At 30.8% G+C, this 23,782-nt stretch overlaps 1 protein-coding gene across 2 annotated transcripts in view; it reads right to left on the bottom strand.

Annotated features, from left to right (window-relative positions):
* Nucleotides 1–17,032, bottom strand: part of LOC108976504 (transforming growth factor-beta-induced protein ig-h3) — a 22,626-nt gene extending 5,594 nt beyond the window's left edge. The window contains exons 1-4 of one of the 2 annotated variants that reach the window (XM_018945657.1): nucleotides 16,814–17,032; nucleotides 16,532–16,658; nucleotides 7,243–7,541; nucleotides 6,056–6,206 (exon numbers count right to left, since the gene is read on the bottom strand). In XM_018945657.1, coding sequence (XP_018801202.1) covers nucleotides 6,056–6,206; nucleotides 7,243–7,541; nucleotides 16,532–16,608 — 527 coding nt within the window. In that variant the 5' untranslated portion in view covers nucleotides 16,609–16,658; nucleotides 16,814–17,032. The remainder of the gene's footprint in view (nucleotides 1–6,055; nucleotides 6,207–7,242; nucleotides 7,542–16,531; nucleotides 16,659–16,813) is intronic. The other variant, XM_018945658.1, reaches the window with a different exon arrangement.
* Between the last annotated feature and the right edge of the window lie 6,750 nt (nucleotides 17,033–23,782).

Below are 23,782 nucleotides of genomic sequence, written 5' to 3'. Positions count from 1 at the left end.
ATTTTTACTCAAGTTACAGCTTGCACAGGCGGACAGACAGACAGACATCCGGATTTCAACTCTACTCGTCACCCTGATCACTTTGGTATATATAACCCTATATCTGACTCTTTTAGTTTTAGGACTTACTCTTTAGCAACTTTGTTGCGACAGTATAAAAATAAGTTGAAGTTTGATTAAAAATACGAATAGGCTTTTCGACAATCCTTTACATGRAAGAAACTAAACATAAATTGAAGCATTTGAACTGAATCAATGATTATTGAGGGACTGTTTACATACGTATGTATGTATGTATGTATTGTCATTTTTTGAATTATTAAATTTGAAGGGAGGTCAATGTCGAATTTACTCAAATTTGAAACCAAAATATATTTTTAACGGAAAGTACAAATTTACMTTGCACTTCAAGAGCCACTGTATTTTTTATTGAGATTTTTTTGTTTCATAACTACATTTATTTTTTGCAATTTTTCTTTCCCATGAATAATTTTTAAATATAATATTTTTTTTTTGCTTTAAAAACAAGTAGTGAAAGTTTGTTCACTATTAAGGATTTTTATTGCAGCCAGAAAAACATAGATACACGCGTACGCACGACCAACATTTTGCATGCATAAATATTACATCTATCTTTAGAAGGAAAAAACGACCTGTCGTGCAAATATATTGCATGTATGTACATATACTTATGTATGTATGTAAATGCSTAAGCGTATTTGATTTATATGAGAGATAATTTGTGGAAAGCTTATAGTTCAAAAGTAGCAAGCGCTTCGAACAATACTGTCAAATTGCAATAAAAATATATTTGGTTTGATGATATACATATATACATACATACAAGTATTTGTATCGTAAATGCATGTATTTCATGTATACGCCTATTTATATATGTATGTATAGTAAATATGTTTATGCCATTAAGCGTTGTGCCAATTTGCCGGCCGGTCAGGTTATTATGTTTTGTATTATTTGTTTTTGYTATCATTATTTGTTGTTGTAAGTAGTATGCAAAATGTACACAGGTATGTGTATGTGTGATTGACAACATGTATGCAACTAATGGCTCACATTTAATTGAATTTTGTTGTTGTTGATGTAAATAAACGAGATATGCATGCAGCAGCTGTGGGCAAAGTGCAATAACAATTGACAAATGTACTTTTAGACATTTACATACGTTGATATACATTTATCTATGAAAATAGAAATATACTCCAAATGCATTCAAATTGCTACTTATACATATATGTATGTATGTATTTATGTATGTTGATGTGAAAGCTCTCCGCATTGTTTGCCAAAACTGCACCGGCAGTGTTGTTAGTCCCCATTTATTAGCAGAAATTTCACGAATTAGCGGGAAAGTTGAAAAATTGCCGGCTAGGCGCAAATTGGCGCGTCCACACTMCACTTACAAATAACTGCTGCTCGTACATTTCTAAGTACTAATGCATGTAAATTGGAGACCCGCTTGCACGTACCAGTAAASCCATTGTTCTGTCATTGCTAGCGTMAATTATTTAGCACACGTACACATACATACATGTGTAGGTACATATAACTAAGTAAATATGCATGCTAATAGTTTAAACAAACTCAAATCTGAGACCGTAAAATAGAAAGGGGAGGCTGCTCGTCAATGATACAATTTAGAAATAAAATTTTTACAAAGTTCCAATGTGAGAAGAGTTTTTCATCTGTGTGATATATGTACATAAGTATGTACATATAAGTATGTATTTCATATATGCACATACATACATATCGTCACCTAAAATAGACAACAACACATTATCTAAATAATCGAAATTAAGTTTTTTTATTGCTCACGATTCACTACATCACATACATATACATGTATGTGTATATGTGTAACATAACCAATATATAACCTATTTATAACCAAAACTCACATTTTCTTTTAATATGGGTGGTTTCTATTATTTCGCTTTTTCTTCGCTTGTAAATTTATGAAAAATCATGTTACGTTGCTTTACATTTTGGGTGACGGCATATGTATGTATGTATTAGCACATACATACATACATACATACATTTATAAATGTATAAAATTTGCATACCGTATCGCCTAAATTAACTCCTACATTTACTTTTGGAAATTCAGCAAGAATATGTATACTTACATATGTATACTTTCATACATATGAATGTACATACATACATATGCGCAAATCTAAAGGGTGTTTCAAAGTTAACGCCAGATTGGAATCAAATAGAAAATACAATTTTTAGTATTTCGATTGCATGTCGCRTTATAGAGCGCCAATATCAGTCACTACTTGACCAGCCGTATATTGAAAAGAGTGTGGTTCAATTATGCCTCTAGCTCAAAATCCACACCAAATAGTAAGACATTGTGACGCACATATTTGTTTTTCGACATTTACATCTCGATTTTCAGAACCCCAAGAGCGACAATTTTGACRTTTCACAAACCCATCAAGCTGAAAATTCTTTGATTTTGCACGAAATATCAGTATTAAAGCTTTCATTATTTTTGAGATATAGTTCAATAACGAAATYACGTAAATCTATCATTTTTACTAAGCTTAAACTTACAGTTATCGATTGCTTTTAAATGTGACATCTAAATGGTGACAAATCTAAATCTTGCGTTAATTTTGGGAYAACCTTTATATATGTACATACATATGTGTGTATTAACCAGTTTATTTTTGCAATGAATGCGATCTTCGCACAACTAATTGAAATGGAGGAAACAATTTACTTAATCGCTCGTTTGATTGCATAAAAATACGGTGACATATGCTTTGACAACCCAGGAAAAAAATCTTGAGTGATTTGTAATCCCTATAGTTAGTACATATGTATGTATGCATCTACACAAATTTTTTCTTCAAACTACAAATGTTGATTCATACTTTATAATTCCTTATTTATTTCAAAGCGTAGTAGAATTTTTGCACGATTAATTTAGGCAAGTTTACAGTATAAACTCGTTAAGCAGCGCTAATAAAAAAAATTGGACCAATTGTATTTATGAAATTAGTACATAAAACATGTTATTATAATTATTATAAAACTACTTATTGCTATTTTATATATATACATACATTAGTGTGTCCTGTTTTGACCTAAAAATAAGGATGCAACATGTGCAAGCACTTCATTTCGAAATTAAACCGTGGCAGTACTACATTTGTTTCTCTTGTATATACGTATGTATATCCCAAGGGATGAGAAAAATTTACAACTTTAAAATATATTCTAATAACAAATTTTTCTCTCTACATAATATGTCTGAACKATTCTTTTAATAAAACAATGCCTTTAAAAGTTATATGAATACATCAAATGCACTGAGCACTTATGCAAGTGATTTATACTTTCTGTGTTGCTTATACGACATAGTGAAACGTATTCCTGAATGCTAAGTGAGTACATTTGATGCATAACTTTAAATGCGTATAACTTGTAAAGGAATATTTCTAAGAAAAAATCATTGAGAGCTTTTTTGCAGAGCGGAATATTTTGTATTAGAATACAATTTTTACAATATTTTACAATTTTTGTATGTTGTCTCTTTGTTTTGGAGTTAAAAAAATTAACACACAACTTAATACGTAAATGTTTATTTTCCTACCAAACAATCAATAATGCCTGTTAACACCAATTAAACCAGAGTGTGTCTCGTCTCAATTGCCAAAATAGGTGAAATTCTCTAGAGGTTCGTTAAACCTGTATCATGTAAACGATTTCTTGATACTTTAAGATTATGTGATGTGCGTCATATTGTACATAAAACCTTTTTAGTTAGAGAGTCGATGTTTTTCACAGAGATTTTCGGTATCTTTTGAAACTACTAGCTCTTAGCAAAGGTAATCTCGCCTCAATTATAGGTGCTCTGACTGAACACTGTCAAATAGGTTCAGACGCGATGCTCTTAAATATTCTGTCGAACACTCTTTACCAAAGTTGTATGGACAAAGACAAGGCGTTTAACTTCCTCCTCCATTGCCCACCTTTTGCTACACCGAGATTGAATATCTCGGTACGCACATTTAGCGAACCTAGCGAAGTTGCTGGGATTGATATTAACCGGTTCAGTGGTAAGCTTAAAACGCTTCCTCAATCAGTTTAACTTCTTCTAAATGTGGCAACTCTATTCCAAAATATGTTTAAATGGAATTATTTCCGTTTGTTAACCATATTTGTTATGCTTTCATTATTATTTTCGAAAGTGACTAATAAGTTTAAGTCAAAGACCATTCAACTATTTGCGCACCTCAGTATGTGTTGTGACGGTTAAACAGTGCGTACTGTACTTTAATTGTCTTTATATGTAAGGTTAAACTTACCACTAATGTCGTACTACAATATGCATTAATAAAATAAATAGAATTTTCTAGAAAGTAAAAAGCAAATACTTCGCGATTTTCTTTTTTGTGCACAGCACTATTTACTGGGATACGAGTATCTTAATATTTTTAAACTTTATATGTTTACATTACTACATACATATGTTAAGAATGGAATACATACATACATATGTGCTAAACAATTGTATGTCATTAAAAATTCAGACACTCTATCATATAACCGCATAAGCTTAGCATTTTGCTTGCSTACTGAGCGTCCAGTCAAAATGGGCTGTGAAGAAGTGTGTAAATGACAGTGAGCGATTTCACTTTTGGTAAATGGCGAAATTATCTCGGTTTGATGTCAATGAGCATCATTCAATGCTACTTTTTTGTTGTTGTTTGTTGTTTTATTTGCTTTTTTACATATCATTTCYTCTCATATTTCTGTTTTGTTTAACAAAAAATTTCTCTGCGAGCTTTTGAAGCGAATGTTGACATTGGAAAAATTTTGTTTAACAATAAAAGTTATTATGAGAAGTATTTAATATTTATCAGTTGTTAAACAAACAAATATGGGTGTACCATAGATTTATAGAGTTACTTTTTTTAAGACCGCGTAGGTCAAACATTTCCACATTTCACACATTTTTATTGTAATATCGTCTGATCAAATTTAGCCGGGCTTGGGGCAAAAAAGAAACAAATTTCACGTATTTTAAAACGTTATATTTAATTAYCGCCTTCAAAATAAGCTTGTTTTGAACTAATACAAGCACGTCAACGCTTAATCCTATTTCTTTTTCTAATAAGGCAGSACTTCAGTGTCTTTAAGTGTTTTGGTTTTTTCAGTTTCGTCTTATTTTTAGAAAACCATCACTAGACTGTTAGACAGTTTCGACGTTATATTCATAAAYCCACCACCATTAATGATGTGTTTGATGAATATATAGGGTCCTCAGCTACATATGTTGTCAATCATCTCTTTTGATTCGTGTTTTTTCAGTTCCAGCATTAACACGCTTCAGACCCGAAATGTTGATCAATAAGAGATGTTGAGATCTTCTGCTATCTCTATATTATCAACACGAAGATTTTGAAACTCTGTTTCTTTAACAATTTTGAACGTTATGTCATTAAAAGAGGCGGATGRATGACTCCCATGAAGCAAATATCCGATGACTTCACGATCTTCACTGAATGCTAAGTAAAGACACCTGCTTCTGTAGCGTTTTCACTTGAAAACTTGAAAACTTATAATTACATATTACATTATACAGCAGCCAAACACATATTAAGTGACATAAAAAGATCAAACTTCACGCKAATTTAAAAAAGTTTTAACAATGTGAGAAAAATGTTATGAATTTGATTTGCGTGCGTAATTTAAATGGACCAGTCAAAGGCAAATTTGTTCAGATAATATATTTCCTAAAAAAAATTTATTGCATTTGTGCTTATACATTTGCATTTTTTATGTAATTCATATCAGAACCGAAATAATTTTATTTAAGAAATCTTAGACATCTTCTCAGTCAATTAACTTTACCGAAAGAAAGAATGAGTCTTGATTGAATTAACCAGAACTTAGCAGACAGATCAGACAGATGGTTGCTAACCAGACATCGAGAAAACGGCCCTAAGTATAATAATTAGCCTAATACCCACTAAACTCTTTTTATAATAAATTATTTTAAAACGGCACTTACCCCTTCCACCAGTGTTCTTGTGGGATACCGCCGAAACCAAAACCGCCAAACGAATTGAAGAAATCATTTCCGAGGAAGGGGAATGATTGCTGGAAAAACACGCCGGGGGCTTGATTGCCACCATTAATCTCACTAGTCACAACATCTACATCTGTGAAATAAGTATAATCGATATTAACTTAAATATGAGCATATAAACAATTATATAGGCAAAAGTAAAATTATAATTATACCCTGAACAGGGTATAACTAGTCCCTCAGTTTTTAAGATATCCTTTTGAAATTTTGCAAACGTCATTTTCTCTTCAAAAARCTGCTCATTTGTCTGAAYKGCATATATCGGACCACTATAACATATAGCTGCCATACAAACTGAACGATCGGAATCAAGTTCTTGTATGGAAAACTCTCACATTTCACGATGTATTTTCACAAAAGTTGGCACAGGTTACTTTCTAAAGMAGCAATTTAATCTCCGAATAAATTGTTTAGATCGGTTAACTATAGCATATAGCTGCCATACAAACTGAATGATCGGAATCAAGTTCTTGTATGGAAAACTTTCACACATGACAAGTTATATTCACGAAATTTGCTATAGATGGTTTTTTAAGGCAACAATGTAATCTCCGAAGAAATTGTTCAGACCGGATTACTATAACATATATGTATGTAGCTGCCATACAAACTGAACGATCGGAATCAAATTCTTGTATGGAAAACTTTCGCATTTGACTTGTTATCTTCACGAAATTTGGATTATTGCTAAGGTAATTATATAATCTCCAAAAAAATTGCTTTCATACAAACTGAACACATAGTTACTAACAGAAATGCACCTGTGAAGGGCATTTAGCTTCGGTGCAACCGAAGTTAACGTTTTTTCTTGGTTTTAAYAGTGTTTCAGAAATATTTTTGTTAGAAACAACAAAAGATAAATAATATTATAAATAACAAAACAGTAATAGAAATATTTTAATACTCTAAAAGTAAAAAGCACTGAWTACTCTTCGTCTTTTTTTTTTTACTTATATTTCCATACTTATTTCGAGATAAAACAATTTACGAGCAGTGAAAGCATAACTCCATATTAAAAATTGTTGCTTTCTCAATCAAATTCATATTTATTATTTAAAAATACGAATATCTTCAATTACAATTTRATACAAAATCAATTCGTTACTTACCAAATGGTTTCTCTCTGACATGCGGTGAACCGGCACGTCCATGCTGCTGTTGTTGTTCGAGCGGCACAAATTCGGCTTCTTCATCGAAATTACTAGAAACCAGATTTAAAGGATATGAATTAGCAAAATTTTGCCAAATATTTGGATATCCACCAGTTGATTGCGCTTGTGGTTCAAAAATTTCTACTACTTGTGTGTCAACAGCGGGTGCGGGTGGTAATGGTGCGAATGGTGTTAATGGTATGGGTTGTAAGAGACGGTGTTGTAACGGTGTTGTGATATGATGTAGATGCGCAAAACTACGAATATTCAAATAAAATGCATGTTTGTTTATGTGTTTTGTAATTAAGCGTTACTTTAATGCATCTCTAGGTATGTTYTAATWTTAATGTATGTATGTATTTGATAGAATGAATTTGTTTAATATGGTGTTTTCAGTGAAAGCATTTTTGTAGATATAATTGGAAGTAACGAAAGAAATAATAGTACAAATAATGGTAGGAAGATCATTAAGTATTTGCAGAGCAGAGCAGAGCAGAGCAGAGAATTTGAAAAATATGGAAGAAGCAAAAGTTAATTAACAGATTATGACAATATGGAAATGGCAATATTAAAATTACATTTAACAGTATTCGTCAAAGAAGCTACTGTATTCTGCTAAATAACATTGTCACCTTGTGCTATTACATTTCTAAAAATTATCTGCTCTTAATTTTTCTGTAAAAATCTGCTATAAAATGTCTAATTATTTCAAAAATTAAGACATTTATTTTCTATATTTTGAAATCAACTTTTGTTATTTCAAGTTTGTTTATATATTTATATATGGTATGTAATACATTCGAAAATTATATAAAAAATGTGTATGCGAGCATAAAACTAATTGGAATTTATATACTAAATACGATTTTGTGTGCAAGTTATGTGACCGGAATAATTACTGAGTAACTGAGGGTGTTTCGTTTATTAAAAAAATTAATGAATATTCTGTATTCCAGATACATAATCATGATAACCATATTAAAATCAAACCGCAGTCGAAATTTGCAAGTGAAAAAAATAATGACAGTACGCACAGTCGTTAGTGACACATCCAAAAACTTTACTTATACAAATAAATTCTAGTACATATAAGAAAAGTTCATAACACAATATAACAATATTTATTTTTTAATTTTTATTATTTGTTAACATAAAAATTTGAAATCTTCGAAGAAGAAATAGAAAAAGTTAGTTGTAATAAGCACTATTTTGTACTTATAAAATGTTCTATCAATTTCAKGTTTTGAAAAATTTTGATAAGAAAAAATTAAAAATATTTCTTGAAAGCAAAAAAACATATAAAATATTAAGCTGATTCGCATTCARTAATAGTTTAATTAAGTACCCCCGCAACTCCTCAAAAAGTGATTTGAGCCACTGCTGAATATAAGTTGACAAAACTACAATATATTTTTATTATTCATTGCGCAAAATTTTTCTGTCACTTCACTTACAGAGAATTAAAAACAATAAGAAAATGTGATCAAAATTCTAACCAGCTGATAACCTTTTCCTTTTTTTGACTTCTGAAATATCATAAAGCGTTGCGTAAATAATAGTGTTAAGTGAAAACAAAAAAAATAAAATTTTAAACAATGTGCAATAAGAAAATAGTTAATTKAAATCGTAAAATGATTTTTAAAATTTTGTTATTACTTTTACATGTATAGATTTGGCATGAATGMCATATAAAATTTTCGTTATATTGCGTCACAGTGTGTTTACAAACACACATACGCTACGCTTAAGCATGAAAAATTGTGGCTACATAAAGTTTTGATGAGTTCAGGTATTTAAATGTTACTTCCTTTCAAAGTTTAAAAAACTGACATATTTATATACCTACACACATAGGTACGCTTGTTRTTTGCATATAAATCACTTTGGCTGGCTTTTATAATTGAAATTCTCTTTTATTGTGCACAACATTCACACATAAGACTTATTCAAACATGAATTCACAAAATAATTAAAATTATGAGTCACGATGTGACAAAGCACGTGCCTCTTTGTGCATTTTAATTCGTTTTTCCTTGCACTGCGTTGACATTTGGCTACCATTTTTGGTAAACGGAAAAATGTATGAAAATATTCTATTGAGTAATAAACAAGAAYATTGTTTTTATTGGTAAAAGAAACAAAAAGTCTAGTTGCGGTGTATTTTTTTCTATGAATTTATTTATTTTATAATGTACGAATTTTTATTATACATATGTATACATCTTCATCTAAATTCGACAATACCATCTTTCAAATGCAATATTGTGGAGGCAATTATTAAGCATTACACTTCCTAGTATATTTTGTGACTAGGCATTTGCCATATTGGAACTACTATTATTATTATAAGGTTAACAAACCTCCCAAATATACATACATACACTTTGTATATGTAATATGTACATACATACATATGTATAAATAATTTCATAAACAAACACTTTAAAAGCATAAARCCAGAAAGCCTCATAATTAGTGTGACCTGAAAATTAAAATAGCTGACAATTTTATTTTTTATTTTTYATAATTGCAAATACGTAGTGGAAATAAATAATGAAAATAAATATGAAAGCACTTAAATTCAGTACAATTAATATRAAAGGTAATTTTGTTAATATTTGTATGCGCAATGAAATTATTAYCGGTACACTTTTTCCACGTAATTTCTTTGGAAAACAAAGAGACATTATATACAAATAGCGATTAGTGGGGTTTGTACACTTTACAACTGTGTGTGAAACGCAGTAAATGTTAAATTACAAGCTCGCTTATAACACGACAAGAACTCAAATTACTCTATTGGAAATTTACGCTCAAAAGAGACATATTTTCAGTAATTAAATGATTAAAATATATGTATTTATTTAATTGTAAACAATGGAACCGATATTTTGAACCCAGTAGGTCACGACTTAGCTGAGTCTAAACAAAGTTTTACTAAAAAAATATAAAGGTGACGCGACGACTCAAAAAACGTTTCCCAAAACTATTGATAAAACCACCCAACTGAACTTTTATATATTATATTTCGAAATGACATTTCTGAGAAAGACCTCTGGGGGAGTTTTTGCAAATCTAATAARTTTTATGACTAAAAGAATGTTTGAAATACGTAAAAAAAATTAGACAGAAACGCTAGAAGAATTAAAATAAGATAAAAGCATATCATATTTTGAATACATAATAAAGATAAGTTGCGAAAAGGAATTCAAAAGAAAAATAATAACGATATATTCCGAAAGTATTGGTCAAGCTTTAGGCTCGAAAAAAATGTTTTCAGCAACTTCTGCAAAAGATTAAGTTTTATATCTGCTCATGGACAAACATAACATCAATCCATAAATTATCGTTATTTTATATTATTACAGAACTTAAAACAACGTTTTTTAATTCCCGTAAACAGAATCCTATTCCTTGAGAAATACGCAATCTACCAGAATCCACCTCAGACGAAAAATGCAAATTACTGCAGATATAAATAACTTAAAATTATTATACAGAAGCTCATGATAGATCAGATTAAAAGWATTTTCTTTGGCCCGCCTTGTCAAAACAAAAGTAAGTTGGGTTTACTATCCGCTAACTTACTAAACACGGAAATACACTTCTTTTGTTTGGGATCTCTATAGCCGGCCATAATCCCAAAATTATTGTGATTTGCTGCTAAATTAAATATAAACATTAGCATTTTAGTAAAATTATTTTTAAATGTTAAACGGAAGCATACACATTTGCATATACTGTATACATATGTATGTGTGTATGAACTATGTGTAAAAACTATAAATTCATTGTGCTAACAAGCTTCCGTAAATTTCCATTGCCACTGACTAAAACGCTTTACATCACGTTGGCAAGAAGCTATGTATATATGCACATACGTATAAGTATGTATGTATGTACATACGATGTGTTAATTTTTGCCATCATTGGCATAACACCTTAAATCCGTCTGATTTTTAACTGTAAATCGCAAATTTAGCCAAAACAGTTGTTGTTCATCGCAAGAGCCACGTAAGCCAAAACATGGATGTATCTTTCTAGAACTATTTGCGTGGAACAGCAATACTGCATTAATTGGAAGAGTGCTAAATAATCATTGCTAAGCATAGCCTGAAAATTACACACACACAAAAACACAAAAATAATGCTTTTGTTGTTTTCGTTTGCATGGTTCATGTTTTATTGTTTACTCAGCAAATACAAAGATAAAGAGACAACACAACTTCGAAACCAACAGCATAAAAGAGACCCGGTGCCCCACTTTAAAATATTTTGTTAGCCCCTTTTCGTAAAAGTCGTGCCTTGACAGTTAGTTTGTAGCAGAAAAAGCCATTAATAAAACACTAAAAAGTGTGTGTTTAGCGCTTATAGGTACTTCTCGTAAACGCAGAAACAATAAAACAACGTTGTCGGGAAATAAAAAATTAAATAAARTTGACCGTAAGCGTGTTGTGCGCAGTGAAGAAGCACAGAAACGCTAAGATTTGCATGATTTGCAAGCGCTACGAAGCAAGCTGAAGGCAACAGCGATAGACAGACAGCAAGCTGTAAGTTAGTACCCTCGAACTAAGTGATCTTTTGGCACACATACATATGTACATAAGTATATGCTGCTATGTGTATGTATGTATAAACGGAAGTTCTACCTATGGATATGCCYCTCTGCAGATAACTACGACACTGCCAATTTAGTTAAACTGCATTGAGTTTGGTGCAAAAGCGGCACAGCTGCTGTTGCGCTATTCGTAAATAAACCGTTACTAAGTTGCAATCGAACGAGGTCAGAAATTCTTTAAAACATTGCTTTAAAATGCAACAAGAAGTGGCGATTAAAACTCAATATAATACACGCATWTGCGCCTCTTTACATTTTATGACCTTATTCGATGTGTTGCTATTTGTAGTCGTAAATGAAGAAACTCTTAAACTGCCAAAATTTCACCGTTTCCAAGAAATGTGTTAAAATTAAAAAAGAAAATAAGAAAAAAGTTAACATCGGTTTCACCGAAACTATAACCCTTCACAAATAAAAAAGTTTCCATACAAGAACGTGATTTTTGTGGGTCAGTTTGTATGGCAGTTATAAGCGATATTAATTCAGTCTGAACAATGTGCTCTTGTCAAATAAAAAAGGTTTCCCTTCAAGGGCTTGAGTTTGGTTCGATATCRGTGGTGGTTCCGACTAATGAGCATCTTCCTGTAATGTGTGAATATTTCAGATCTWTATCTCAAAAACTGAGGGACTACACCATAAACAGATGGACAGTATTGCCAAATCGATTCAGTTCGTCATGCTAATCTTATATGTTGTACATACTACATAAATATATACTTTATAGGGTCYCCGACGTTTTTTTCTGGGTATTACAAACTTCGTAGCAAATTCAATGTATGTTCAGTGTATAATAAATGGAAAATAAATAAAAGAAGTGCCAACGAACTATACAAATGCAGAAAATGTGTGACAACTAAAAACAAAAACGACGACAATACAATTTTTCTCTACTTCAATAGTTACACAAACATACCTTATGGTGGAATGGAAAGAAGAAAGTCGAACATGCATTGGAAAATAACGAAAAATAGAAAGAAGCACCAACAGCTCTCCTTATTTGCATACCATAGTCATAAAATGTGTGTACATATGTATTTAAATGCATATTATTTTTCGTCACTCTTRATATATATGTATGTACGCTTTTAAACATTTTCGTTTTGTTTGAAGCAATTTTATTGCTTAATTATTAAATTTTAATTTATTTTATGACAGATTTATGAAACCGTTGCAGTGAAAAGCTAATTCCAATGAAGTTTTTTACTTTATTTTRTCTACTTCCATTTTAATAATAACCTCTATATACATATTTATACAGTATATGTATGTATAGTATATGCATATGTGTATACAAAATAGGAAGGATTTACATATGAATATTTAAAAGAAAGAGTRGGTTCATTTACATATTTATATTACTGAAGCTTCGAGAAACGCTTTTGTTTTTTTTTATAAGAAATAACTAATGCTTTGTTAGTGAATTGCTTATTTTCGGGGGGGTTATAATAAAAATTTACAGTTGTGGTCAAAAGTAAATATACTACTATGAGCAAAAAATAGTAAGACTTTGTTCATAATTTTAAAAACCATAATTTATTCCTCAAAATCCATGYCGTCTCCCTCAAAGTAATCCCTCTTGTACAATACACTTGTGCCAACTTTTTTCCCTATCCTTGAAGCAGTTGTTAAAGTCAATTTTCGGGAATGGCCTTCTAAACAGTTCGTCCGGTCATACCAACCTAGAAAAAAAAAAATTTCGACGATTGGATTTTCGTGCGAAATTTAAATTAAAAAGTTCTACTATTTTTGACCATATGCGTCAATTGCTTTTATTTTTCTTTCATTAGCGTTTGTTGGAATTAGCATATTTTATTTAAACTGCACTCAGAAAAACAAAAATACTTTGCAAACAGCCTTGAGGCTTGATACGGGTTTTGGTTAAACATAAAATAGRCAAAAAAATTGAAAAAACCCCTCTAATAGCTTACATACATATGTAAGGAGAACATAAAGTCTAACTTTGAAACAAATACGATAGGAGTTCGTTTCGAAAAATAAAAAAGTATGAAAAATTTTTATTGACTTGATTTTAAACAAAATAAGCTAAATATATGTAGTTCTATACAATGAATATGCAAGTTATTGTTACTGAAAACTATCTCCGACTGTTTTTAATTAATGCTGTCGAGTTGTCAATCCTCGGATTCCTGTCTATTTCAGTAATGTTGATTAACGATCGTGGGGATCGTCGATTGCCTTAGTCTTTATACTTAGTTTTAAACATAATTTATATATAATAATGACAACGCGACCAGTCGTATTAGTAACTCCATAATTTAGTCCACAAATGCTCATTTTTTAAACTACAAGTAGTTCTAGTATTACAAAAAAAATTAAATGTTCGAATGTTTATATTTTTAGAATATATGTATATGTGTTTTTTATTGCCGAAATATTTCCATTACAAATATTCTGTAATTTGCAAAATTTAATACGCAAAAGCCGATTTAACAAATGAAATTATTTAATTTGACGTTTTTCCCCTAATTTTTTGTCCAAAGCGCTAAATTGTACTTGAAATGCATGACACACCGGCTTTTAAATTTTTATAACCAGAAATGTGCCGAAAATTTTTAAGCAAAAAAGAAGACGGCTTAAAGTGTTATAAGCGTATATACATACATACATACATAAATATATAGAATTTGATATACCCATATACATTAATGTATATGTTCAAAAATATATTTATACAATATAATTCTATCGAAATTTTATATTTATTTATATGGCGCATTTAGGATTCATTTAGCGTATTTTCATGCTCTTATTTATTTCTCCGACATGCGTTTCAATTCGCTTGACTGATAGTTGAAGATAGCGCAATCCTTAATCTGTTCCCACCTTAATTCACACTAATTGAAACTCTGCACTAACTACGAAATTGTTTTTGTTAGCTATTAAATTAAGTAAAATTAAAGTGTAACTCATTTAATTTAGAGTAAGCATACTGCAGTTGTGATCAAGTGTTTCAATTACCCGGCCACATGCATTTCACTTTAAATTTTAACTCACAGTGTAAATTACAAATTAAGAAATTTCCAGATAGCTTGATTCGAAGAAAACGTTGTGATAAGCTGTTAAGTGTATCATATATATGCAAGTGTGTATGCATGACAATGTATGGTTGGCATTACTCTTTTTATATGTACATACATATGTACATATGTACATATGTACATATATAGTACACATATCATTTGTATGAGTAGATAATGACTGATGGAAATGTCACATTATGTATTGAAAAATTTCAATTATGATTTGTATGTTGAAGTACATATAAGCGTACAGATTGATAACGTTACTAAATAATTTAACATGATAGCATACATATACACTAGGGTGGTTTTTATTTATTGATTTTTTTTTCTTTGCTACTTAACATTTTTGCTATGAAATTAACAGAATGTTGAAATGTGGATAAACTGTGGAGCAAATTAATCAATCCATTTATAATCARTAGAGAAAATGAAAAAAATACCCTGACAAATTAAAAAATAATAATAATAATTTATGTTAGATAAGAAAGAAATAAACAACTCATTAAAAAAAAAAATAAAGAAATAAATATTATTTCTTCTCTTTTAGTAAATACTCTTAATTTTTTTATTAAAATATGAAATGAAATTGTCAAAACCGAAAATGACAGTAAAAATTTCTTAACACGTAGGATTTTTTGTTTTGTAGTAAGTGGTGGTGTGGGGTCAAACCACCATCTTTTACAATGAGAAAAATAGSTGTACGCGATGGAAATTTTTGAACTAAAATTCGTAATCAGGATAAGTCAAATACCCCACTATCCTCTTAGCACTAAGTCGCAAATATTTTCTTYAGATTTGTTGAGAAATGTACGTACTCGTCATTATTTTCATTTGATTTTTAAAGTTTCACCTTAAATAGCACATACATATGTATGTARTAATATATAATTCATTTAGTATAACCAATTATGATTAAATTTTCTGGTCGTGAGTCTAATTTTATAACCTTTTCTGATTATCCGTGCCAATAAAGTATATCCAGAAAAATTCTAACAACTGATTGGTGTTAATAAAAAACAGATAAAAGCGAGCTTCGTTTTCTGTTTCAAATCGATTTTTGACCCATGACAAGTAGTTCACAAATTAAATGTAAGAAAATATTAAATGAAATTAAATAAAAACAATAAACAAAAATAATTCAAAAGACTTTTTCGACTACCCAATTTAAAAGGCATCTTAGATTTCTATATATTGTCATAAAAAACCAAAGTGAACGGAAAGAAAATAAACTTGAAAAAAAAAATAGAACAAAAAATAAAAGCAATCACATGAAAATTGCTTGCTCTYAACCTTTTACCAATTATTATTTTAATTTATATATTAAGATACATAGGTTTGAACTAAAAACCCCTCGAAAATAGTATCTTCAAAATGTTTAATACAAATAAGAACAGCAGTAATTTTGATCTATTTCTTACAACCGCAATCCCACAAGCATTTTTGTTGTACATATTTGTAAAGCCACTAATGCAATACTAATTGCTATTTATGTGTATACACCGTTATTTATACATAGTGCAGAGCACATGTAGTTGGCTATGTGCAACTTAGATATTTGTAAAATTATAAATATGCGTCTACTTACTCGCCGTAATATGGCAGCGCCTGCAGGTATCCGAGCGTTAGGAGTAATGTTAACACTAAAAAGCTACCACGCAACATCTTTTGCTAGCGATTTTCACCCAAAAGTGAAATGTTCACCAAAATAGACACTAAAATAATAATGAAAAGAAAATCACTCAAATATGACTAGATAGTTTAATTGAGAATGTCTAAAAAATTGTCACTAGCTACACTTTAAAYCTCTTCTTTTGAATAGTTTTTTCTTCACTCTGCACTTTTTACACTGTATTAATTGTTTAATTACCGTAATTATAAAGCAAGAGTTACTTGCAAAATACTGGTTTGCAATTTTCTTTTGAAATGCTAACAAGTCTATAAACTTCGCTTTTCGTTTCTATATCTATTTTTTTCTAGATCACTTTGAAATCCCAAAGTTTCGTAGTCAACGAGTATCGTAGTTTTAGTTTTGTTGAGTTCAGACGTTGTTCTCTATAGCACCGTTCAATATTAACTGAGTACACAGAACAACAGTGCCGGTATTTATAAGGTGCGCTACCCMCTACATCACCTGCCACTTGAGCTGATCGTTGTTGGCGATCGTCAACTACGAGTTGGTTTGTTTGTATGTACGTATAAATGACAATCGGCTGGCAGGCTGGTTGCCCGTTCGTTTAGTGCGCTGTTGATGACTTGCCGCTGCTGGTAAGATCTTTAGCGGCTGATGAGGTTTGGCCCGGCGGCGACCTGGCTGTGCCTTTTGCTTGTATTCGTTGACTGGCTRAATGAGTAAGTGTTTGCTTTGTTGTGTTTGGATGCGATCGCTAGCTACATTGTAGCATGTATGTATGCGTTGCTTTTGCTGGATGAGTCGCCTTTGGATTGATGCCGTTTTGCGCTACTCCCTCCACGTACAATCGGTGCAGCTTCTTTCAATTAATTCGTATGCAATATCGGTTTTAGTTTTGTGTGCTTTTTATGTTTTTTTCTAGTTTCCCTTCGTTGTTTTTATTTGGTTGTTTTGTCTGCCAGCATTTTTACCTTTTCCACTTTCTACTGAACTCTGACGTTGCGATTTTGAGCCCAAAATGTTGTTTGTGTATGGAAACTGAATTGTTCTCGATCTTCAGTTTCTTTTGTTGTGGTGCTGTTAAACTGAAGTAAATTTCGGAATATATGGTGGAAAAAACATAGTTGCATATGTATCTAATGTATGACTCTTCCGAGACTTTTTGTCTATGTTTATTAGACCGTCCCATCTACTTACATACATAGYACATATAAACAAAAAATGAAAGTTTCGCAGTGCATCAGTCATTAAAACAGTTTTGCAAGGTGATTCCGTAAAATCTGACCTGGCCAGTGTAGCGRTAGCCTTTTTACAACGTAACTCGTAACTTCTTAGGATATTATCATATTTTAATTTTCAATTTTTATTCCGAGTGTGTATTGGCCTTGAATACTCCATTATACTTGGTTCTTTAATCGCAAAGATCTAAAGAACTGAAAGTATGTATAAATACATGGTTTTGTTTTGGATGTTGACCGAACGAGCATCAAAGTGGGCAACATAATAGGTTCACAGGAAAGCTCGAAAAATTTCTATTAAGCGATCGTTTCAGTGTGAAATTTTGAGAAATCGATTTTTTTTTATATTATCAGATAGTATACACTACTGTGTTTGTTGTAGAAAGGGAATAGAGTGGGGAACATAGCGACAATAATCTTTAAATGCGCTTTTCTCAGAATGGCGTTTTTCAAAACGGTTTCCACTCTCAAAAGAAGAGTTTTAAAGATATCTAGTTCCAATTTGAAGAGAACATTTTTAACGTCATTCGCTATCGCTCTAAAATTTTTTTTTTCAAATCTGCCTATTTTTTTTTCTGCAAAAAACTGTCGAAAAAAGGGCTAAATTTTTATAGTTTTTGTTCAAACCGTCGCTATTTTGTCAAATTAAAAAAAAAAAGACAAAAAAGTTTCCATAGCTTCCATAACYATTTGCTAACTTTCTTACAGATTAATAATCTTTTTGAMATTTTTATTTTAGACCAAAATTGCGGTGCAATCGTGGACATCGTACAGAACCTCTTTTTATGTGTAATTTCAACAATTTTTTTAACTATTATATACCCAATAAGTGAACATAAAAAARATTTCGTATATATATTGTTGATACTGTTCCTCCACTTGAACATTTTTTTAATATAAGTATATACAAAATTGAGTATATTGATGTACATATTTAGTGCTTTTAATGCAGTTAGTACAACTAACATTTTGTAAAAAAAATTACTATCAAAGTTAGCAGTATTTACTACCTACACTATTATATTACACTTTCTACTTTTGTTGACGTCTGCCAGTTTTTTCAGTTAGCATACACTTGGTTTATTATTATTAAATTAGTACTTAAAAAACTAGTCAATTATTTTCATATAAAAAGTTGTTTCCTTTAACTCGTATCATTCTATCGTCTATATAATTACATAATTTTGGAAAACAGATTTCATATCGTATTTTTTTTTATATTAAATAGAGTTTTATAACTTTCACTTCGAAAATCATTTATATCTGCTTCCTTCGATATCCTTCAAGTTTCTTAGCTGTAAAATAAATAAGCTGTAACTACAGAAACGCCTTTCTGAATTAATATCGATTTGTCGTTATCGCATCGCATAGTTACAATTAACCGTGTTTATATTATTATATGTGCTATTTTTACAATTTAACAGCTGATAACAGGAATTTGTATTAACCTGAATTTTATTAGTATTTTTCTCAGTGGTATAACTTTACACTTTTTGAAAAAAAAAACTTAATTAACACATACGGTTGGTATATCGTATACAAACCAGAAAATGTAAACAAAACCAGCTGACAAAAAGCATAAATCAATAACTGTATATACTATGTAGCAGAGTTGTATTTATTTCTGTTTCAACAGTTTTTATGACTATGCGCTTTGAAAGGTCAATACGAGCATTGTCTTATAGAAGAATTAATTAAGGGTTAAGGAACTTAATTATGATAATCTACTACTGTATGTAATCGAATTTCTATTTCAGCCTTTACGTAATTGAAAGTATAAAGCAATTTTTATAAAATACACAATCACCGTTTTGAAGAGGACCGCGATTAGCCACGGTAATTCTAAGAACTCGTGCTACCTCAATTAAATTAATATTTAATGTAAATAATGTTTGCTAATACGTGCTATATGTGTTACCTTTACATAAATTTTTCGGAAAATGGCGATTTTGTAAACAAAAGTTCCAAATGCCAATAAAAAACAGAAGAAAGCGTTGAATTTGTCTGTCTCTTCACAGGTGCAATTCTTATAGCATAAAAAGATCATTATCTTGATTTTGATAGGTCAGTTTGTATGACAGGTATATGCTATATGTGACCGATCTGAATAATATCTTCAGAGATYGCATCGTTGAGATCGTTATATCACAATTATACCATTGAATATTTTTTAGGGTCATAAAGTGTGCTTTAATCAAAATAAAGTTTTAGAATTTTTGTAAGTCCTAGACTGACCCCTAAAAAACTGCCAATCATTAATTCGCTAACATTACCTTGAGTTTAGATTAATTTTTCTACACACATTCAAAAACTGAAACTGTTTTTTGATACTATAGAATAAGAATTTCGGCATTTGCGGTCAGCAAACATTGGGAATTATTATGGAAGCAAAGGATTTAAGTAAGTATGTATATACATAATACATACATATATATGTATGTTTAATTTTATGCTTAAGAGTTTTGGTTGCACACAATACATTCATTTTGCATTTTGGCTTATGAATATATTTCGTTGATTTATGACTTTTGGTTTTTTCGACTCTTCCTTCAGAGTGTGCAATTACTTTTGCTTATCTCCCATKAAAATTTCCCAAAAAATTCAAGTAAAGAAAATAATTCGCTGAGAAAGGAAACATTAAATATAACTTACTTTAATTGTTTACATAGGTTACCTTCCATATTTCCTAATTTGGACATTTTGAAAAAATTAAGATTTTTTATAACATACATAGTCTTGTCTTAAACCTTTGGAATTGATGCAACAATGATCCAACTTTAGTTAGCSCTTCAGAACAATTTTTACATTAATTTGACAAATTTGGTTGTAGCATCGGTGAAGATGATTGTAAGTCAGTTCGTTGGATCTCTTTGTCCCTTTTCAGGTAATCAAGGATTCATACCTTTTGAAATAAGGTTAGGATAAGGTTCAATCGGTTTGTTGTATTAGAGGTGCCAATTGCACAGTTACAATTTCACACATGTTGCCTCAGGTGAAAGACTTATTGTTAAAAATTCGTTGGAWCTAAGGAACACCGTCAGGCAGATTGTAAATTAAATAGTGACGATTCTTATGTGGACAAAGAAAACAATATTAGTTTATGGGAAATGCTACAACAACAAACAGGTATTTGTAGGTAGAAACAAGTATGTATGTATGTATATAATACCAATAGTGATGTAGCAGACAAAACTGGTTAGTTATTGACAGGAGTTATTTCATTTTGATCATGATCATARTCACAGGCCCGACTATGAGGGCTGCACATCCACTGTTCGAATAWTGATTACATTCAATCTATCAGGTTCTCGTTTTGTTTTTAACGCCTTCGAGTGATCTTTCATACTTCTTCACTTTTTGTGCTGTCGAAGGTGGCATAAACTGGACAAATAKTAATTGGATATCAGGATTTAGATTAAAAAATGCTTAACTTCGACAACTCTTCTGGTGGTAAAGAAAATGGAAACCATAATTTTTTTTTTTGACAATTTAAAATATATTGGCAATTTGTTACAAAATGGTGGTTACTACGCCAATCTTCGAATTCACCTTTTCAACGATGATTATAGGAGGTCCTGCTACCTGGAACAATATGAAAAACGGGATCTAAGTCTACATAAAACTTCCGAGTAAAGTTTTTCATAAGTCCATAGTTCGATAGTTTTGATGTTCAAAAATATCTCCCTAAAAGGATTTTTCAAAACTCAAATTATTTTCAAAGTTATAGCCCTTTTAGAGACGTGGCAACTAGACCGGTCGAGCGAACTATCTAKCTAGTATTACGCTGCCCGAAACTTAACGTAAAACTTTAAATGCGTTTTTCTCAAAACTCCTTTTTTTGATGCGGTACCTACAATATCTCAAGTTCTAATCAGTCGATTTATTTGAAATTTGGCATGAATATTCTTTAACTATGTCTCTATCACTAGAAGCAACAAAAAATAAAAATTTTAAGTTTATAATATTTTTAAAAATATCGACAAAATTTAAAAATTAGTGAAAAAATCGAMCTTTTCTTTGGAGTAGCCGCCATTTTATGAAAAGTTTAGTTTTGCTGCTTCGTGACATAGTGACATTCGTACTCATTAAGAATCTGTCATTGTTTTATTTTTCAGATGACGACAAGGGTAGAAATCATGGCGATGAGGACACAGCCTATTTTCCCCCTTTTCTTGAAGGWCGCACAACTCGATGAAAAAAAATTTTTTTTTTTTGAAATTTGTTTTGTATACTTTTCTAAGTTTAATTAACAAATGATAAAAAAAACGGATAGTAAGAATATCTAGTGCTCCTTTTTTATTAATTGTTAAAAAAAGCTCGAAATTCGAGCCTCTAGATTAGAATACCCCCTTAAGGCCTCATCTTCATAAAATTGGAAAGTAGATTCAGCGGGAACGCAGAACATGCGCATGATGAGAAGTTGAAAAATTTACTGAGACGCTAGGACACTATRTATGCAAATGCCAAGCCTTCAGCCGAATGAGACGGTATATTTTTGTATGTATGTATATTCTACGACTGTCAATGCTTCAACCCAAGAGAYATTGGTTAGCTGTGGTGGAAAAAAYTCGGGGTTTTTAACAATTTCACTTATTTTCCAGATAAGGCTTAATTTGTCTACCACCCAGGGGCACAATGGGCCTGTCGATTGCCTAAGCGCAGCCGACTTCGGTCTGCCCACCCAATGAATATTTCGTAATTTTCGTAAAATCTGCGGACTGGTAAAAACTTACATTGTTCCCCAAAAAGCAGTAAACTGTTAAAACCAAAATAATTGCAATAATAATATAATAACAAATAGAATCGTACACAGTTTACAAGATAATATATATAATAATAATAGTACGTGGCATTTTTTTTACATTCTTATGTCACATTGTGAAAATGGACGCAATCGGACAATTATAAATTCCACTTTATTGGTTCACTTTTCAGTACGCAAATCAAGAAGCAATTAATATAACGGAATAAAACTTTGCACGAATAATGTCTTGAGTGTGTGCCACCTCATGACCAAATTTTGTTTAAATCTAATAATAACTGTTCAAACCCATAGGTACCGAGCATTTAGATCTCGGGACTTTTGACGGAAAATGTCAGTCAATGTGTGATATATGTATATATAGTATAACTGATATTAAAGAATAGAAAAATGGGTTCAATCGGACCAATACTTTCCTTAGCCCCCATATACTTAATATAAAAATTGTCCGGAATAACTKTGTAACGCATATATCAGACAAAATGTGAGTTATCCCAATGAAAATAAAAGAGCGTGTTTTACGCATAACAGTATATCTTTGTGCCTAAAATAGATAAATTTGAGCGAAAACTTGGCCTAGCCCCTWTATAATGAATATCAGGATTTTCGGACATCCGGATGACTTTATTCTGTATGATTGGTTTTACACCTTAAAGTATTTCCYTGGCTTTGATTCCTGCAAGTTGCAAGATTTAACATGTTCGGTTGTACTCGAACTTAGYCCTTCCTTACTTGCTTAMTGAATAATGTTTTTAGAATCCCAAAATTTACTTTAAGCAAAACGTATAATCGATCTTTGAAAATCATTAAATTGCATAATCACTTAATTATGATTTCTCAATAATTGTCCTAAGTTTTTTTATTTACATTCCATTCATTGTTTGCCCCATTGAGGTAGATGCATTATTTGTCTTTAATTATTACACTTTAATATTTATTTCTTATTTTATGTCTATTATTTTTCTCCAGACAATGTTAATTCTCATATCTATTAAGTAAAYGAAACAATAAACTTGTATTATACACAGGAATTCCCCTCCACAAACTCGAGTCATGTCTTTGCTATCAATAAATCATTCTAGAACAAAAAACAATACACAAATATTATTGTACTYGGAATGTTGAAGACATGCTTAAAGAAGAAAGCATCATTTTTCTTTCGAGAACACTCACATGTATTTATATGGCATACAAATAAAAATATAT

This window comes from Bactrocera latifrons, unplaced genomic scaffold (assembly GCF_001853355.1).
Source record: "Bactrocera latifrons isolate USDA-ARS-PBARC rearing strain unplaced genomic scaffold, ASM185335v1 scaffold_77, whole genome shotgun sequence".
Taxonomy (NCBI): domain Eukaryota; kingdom Metazoa; phylum Arthropoda; class Insecta; order Diptera; family Tephritidae; genus Bactrocera; species Bactrocera latifrons.
This window is presented reverse-complemented; position numbering and strand designations above follow the sequence as displayed.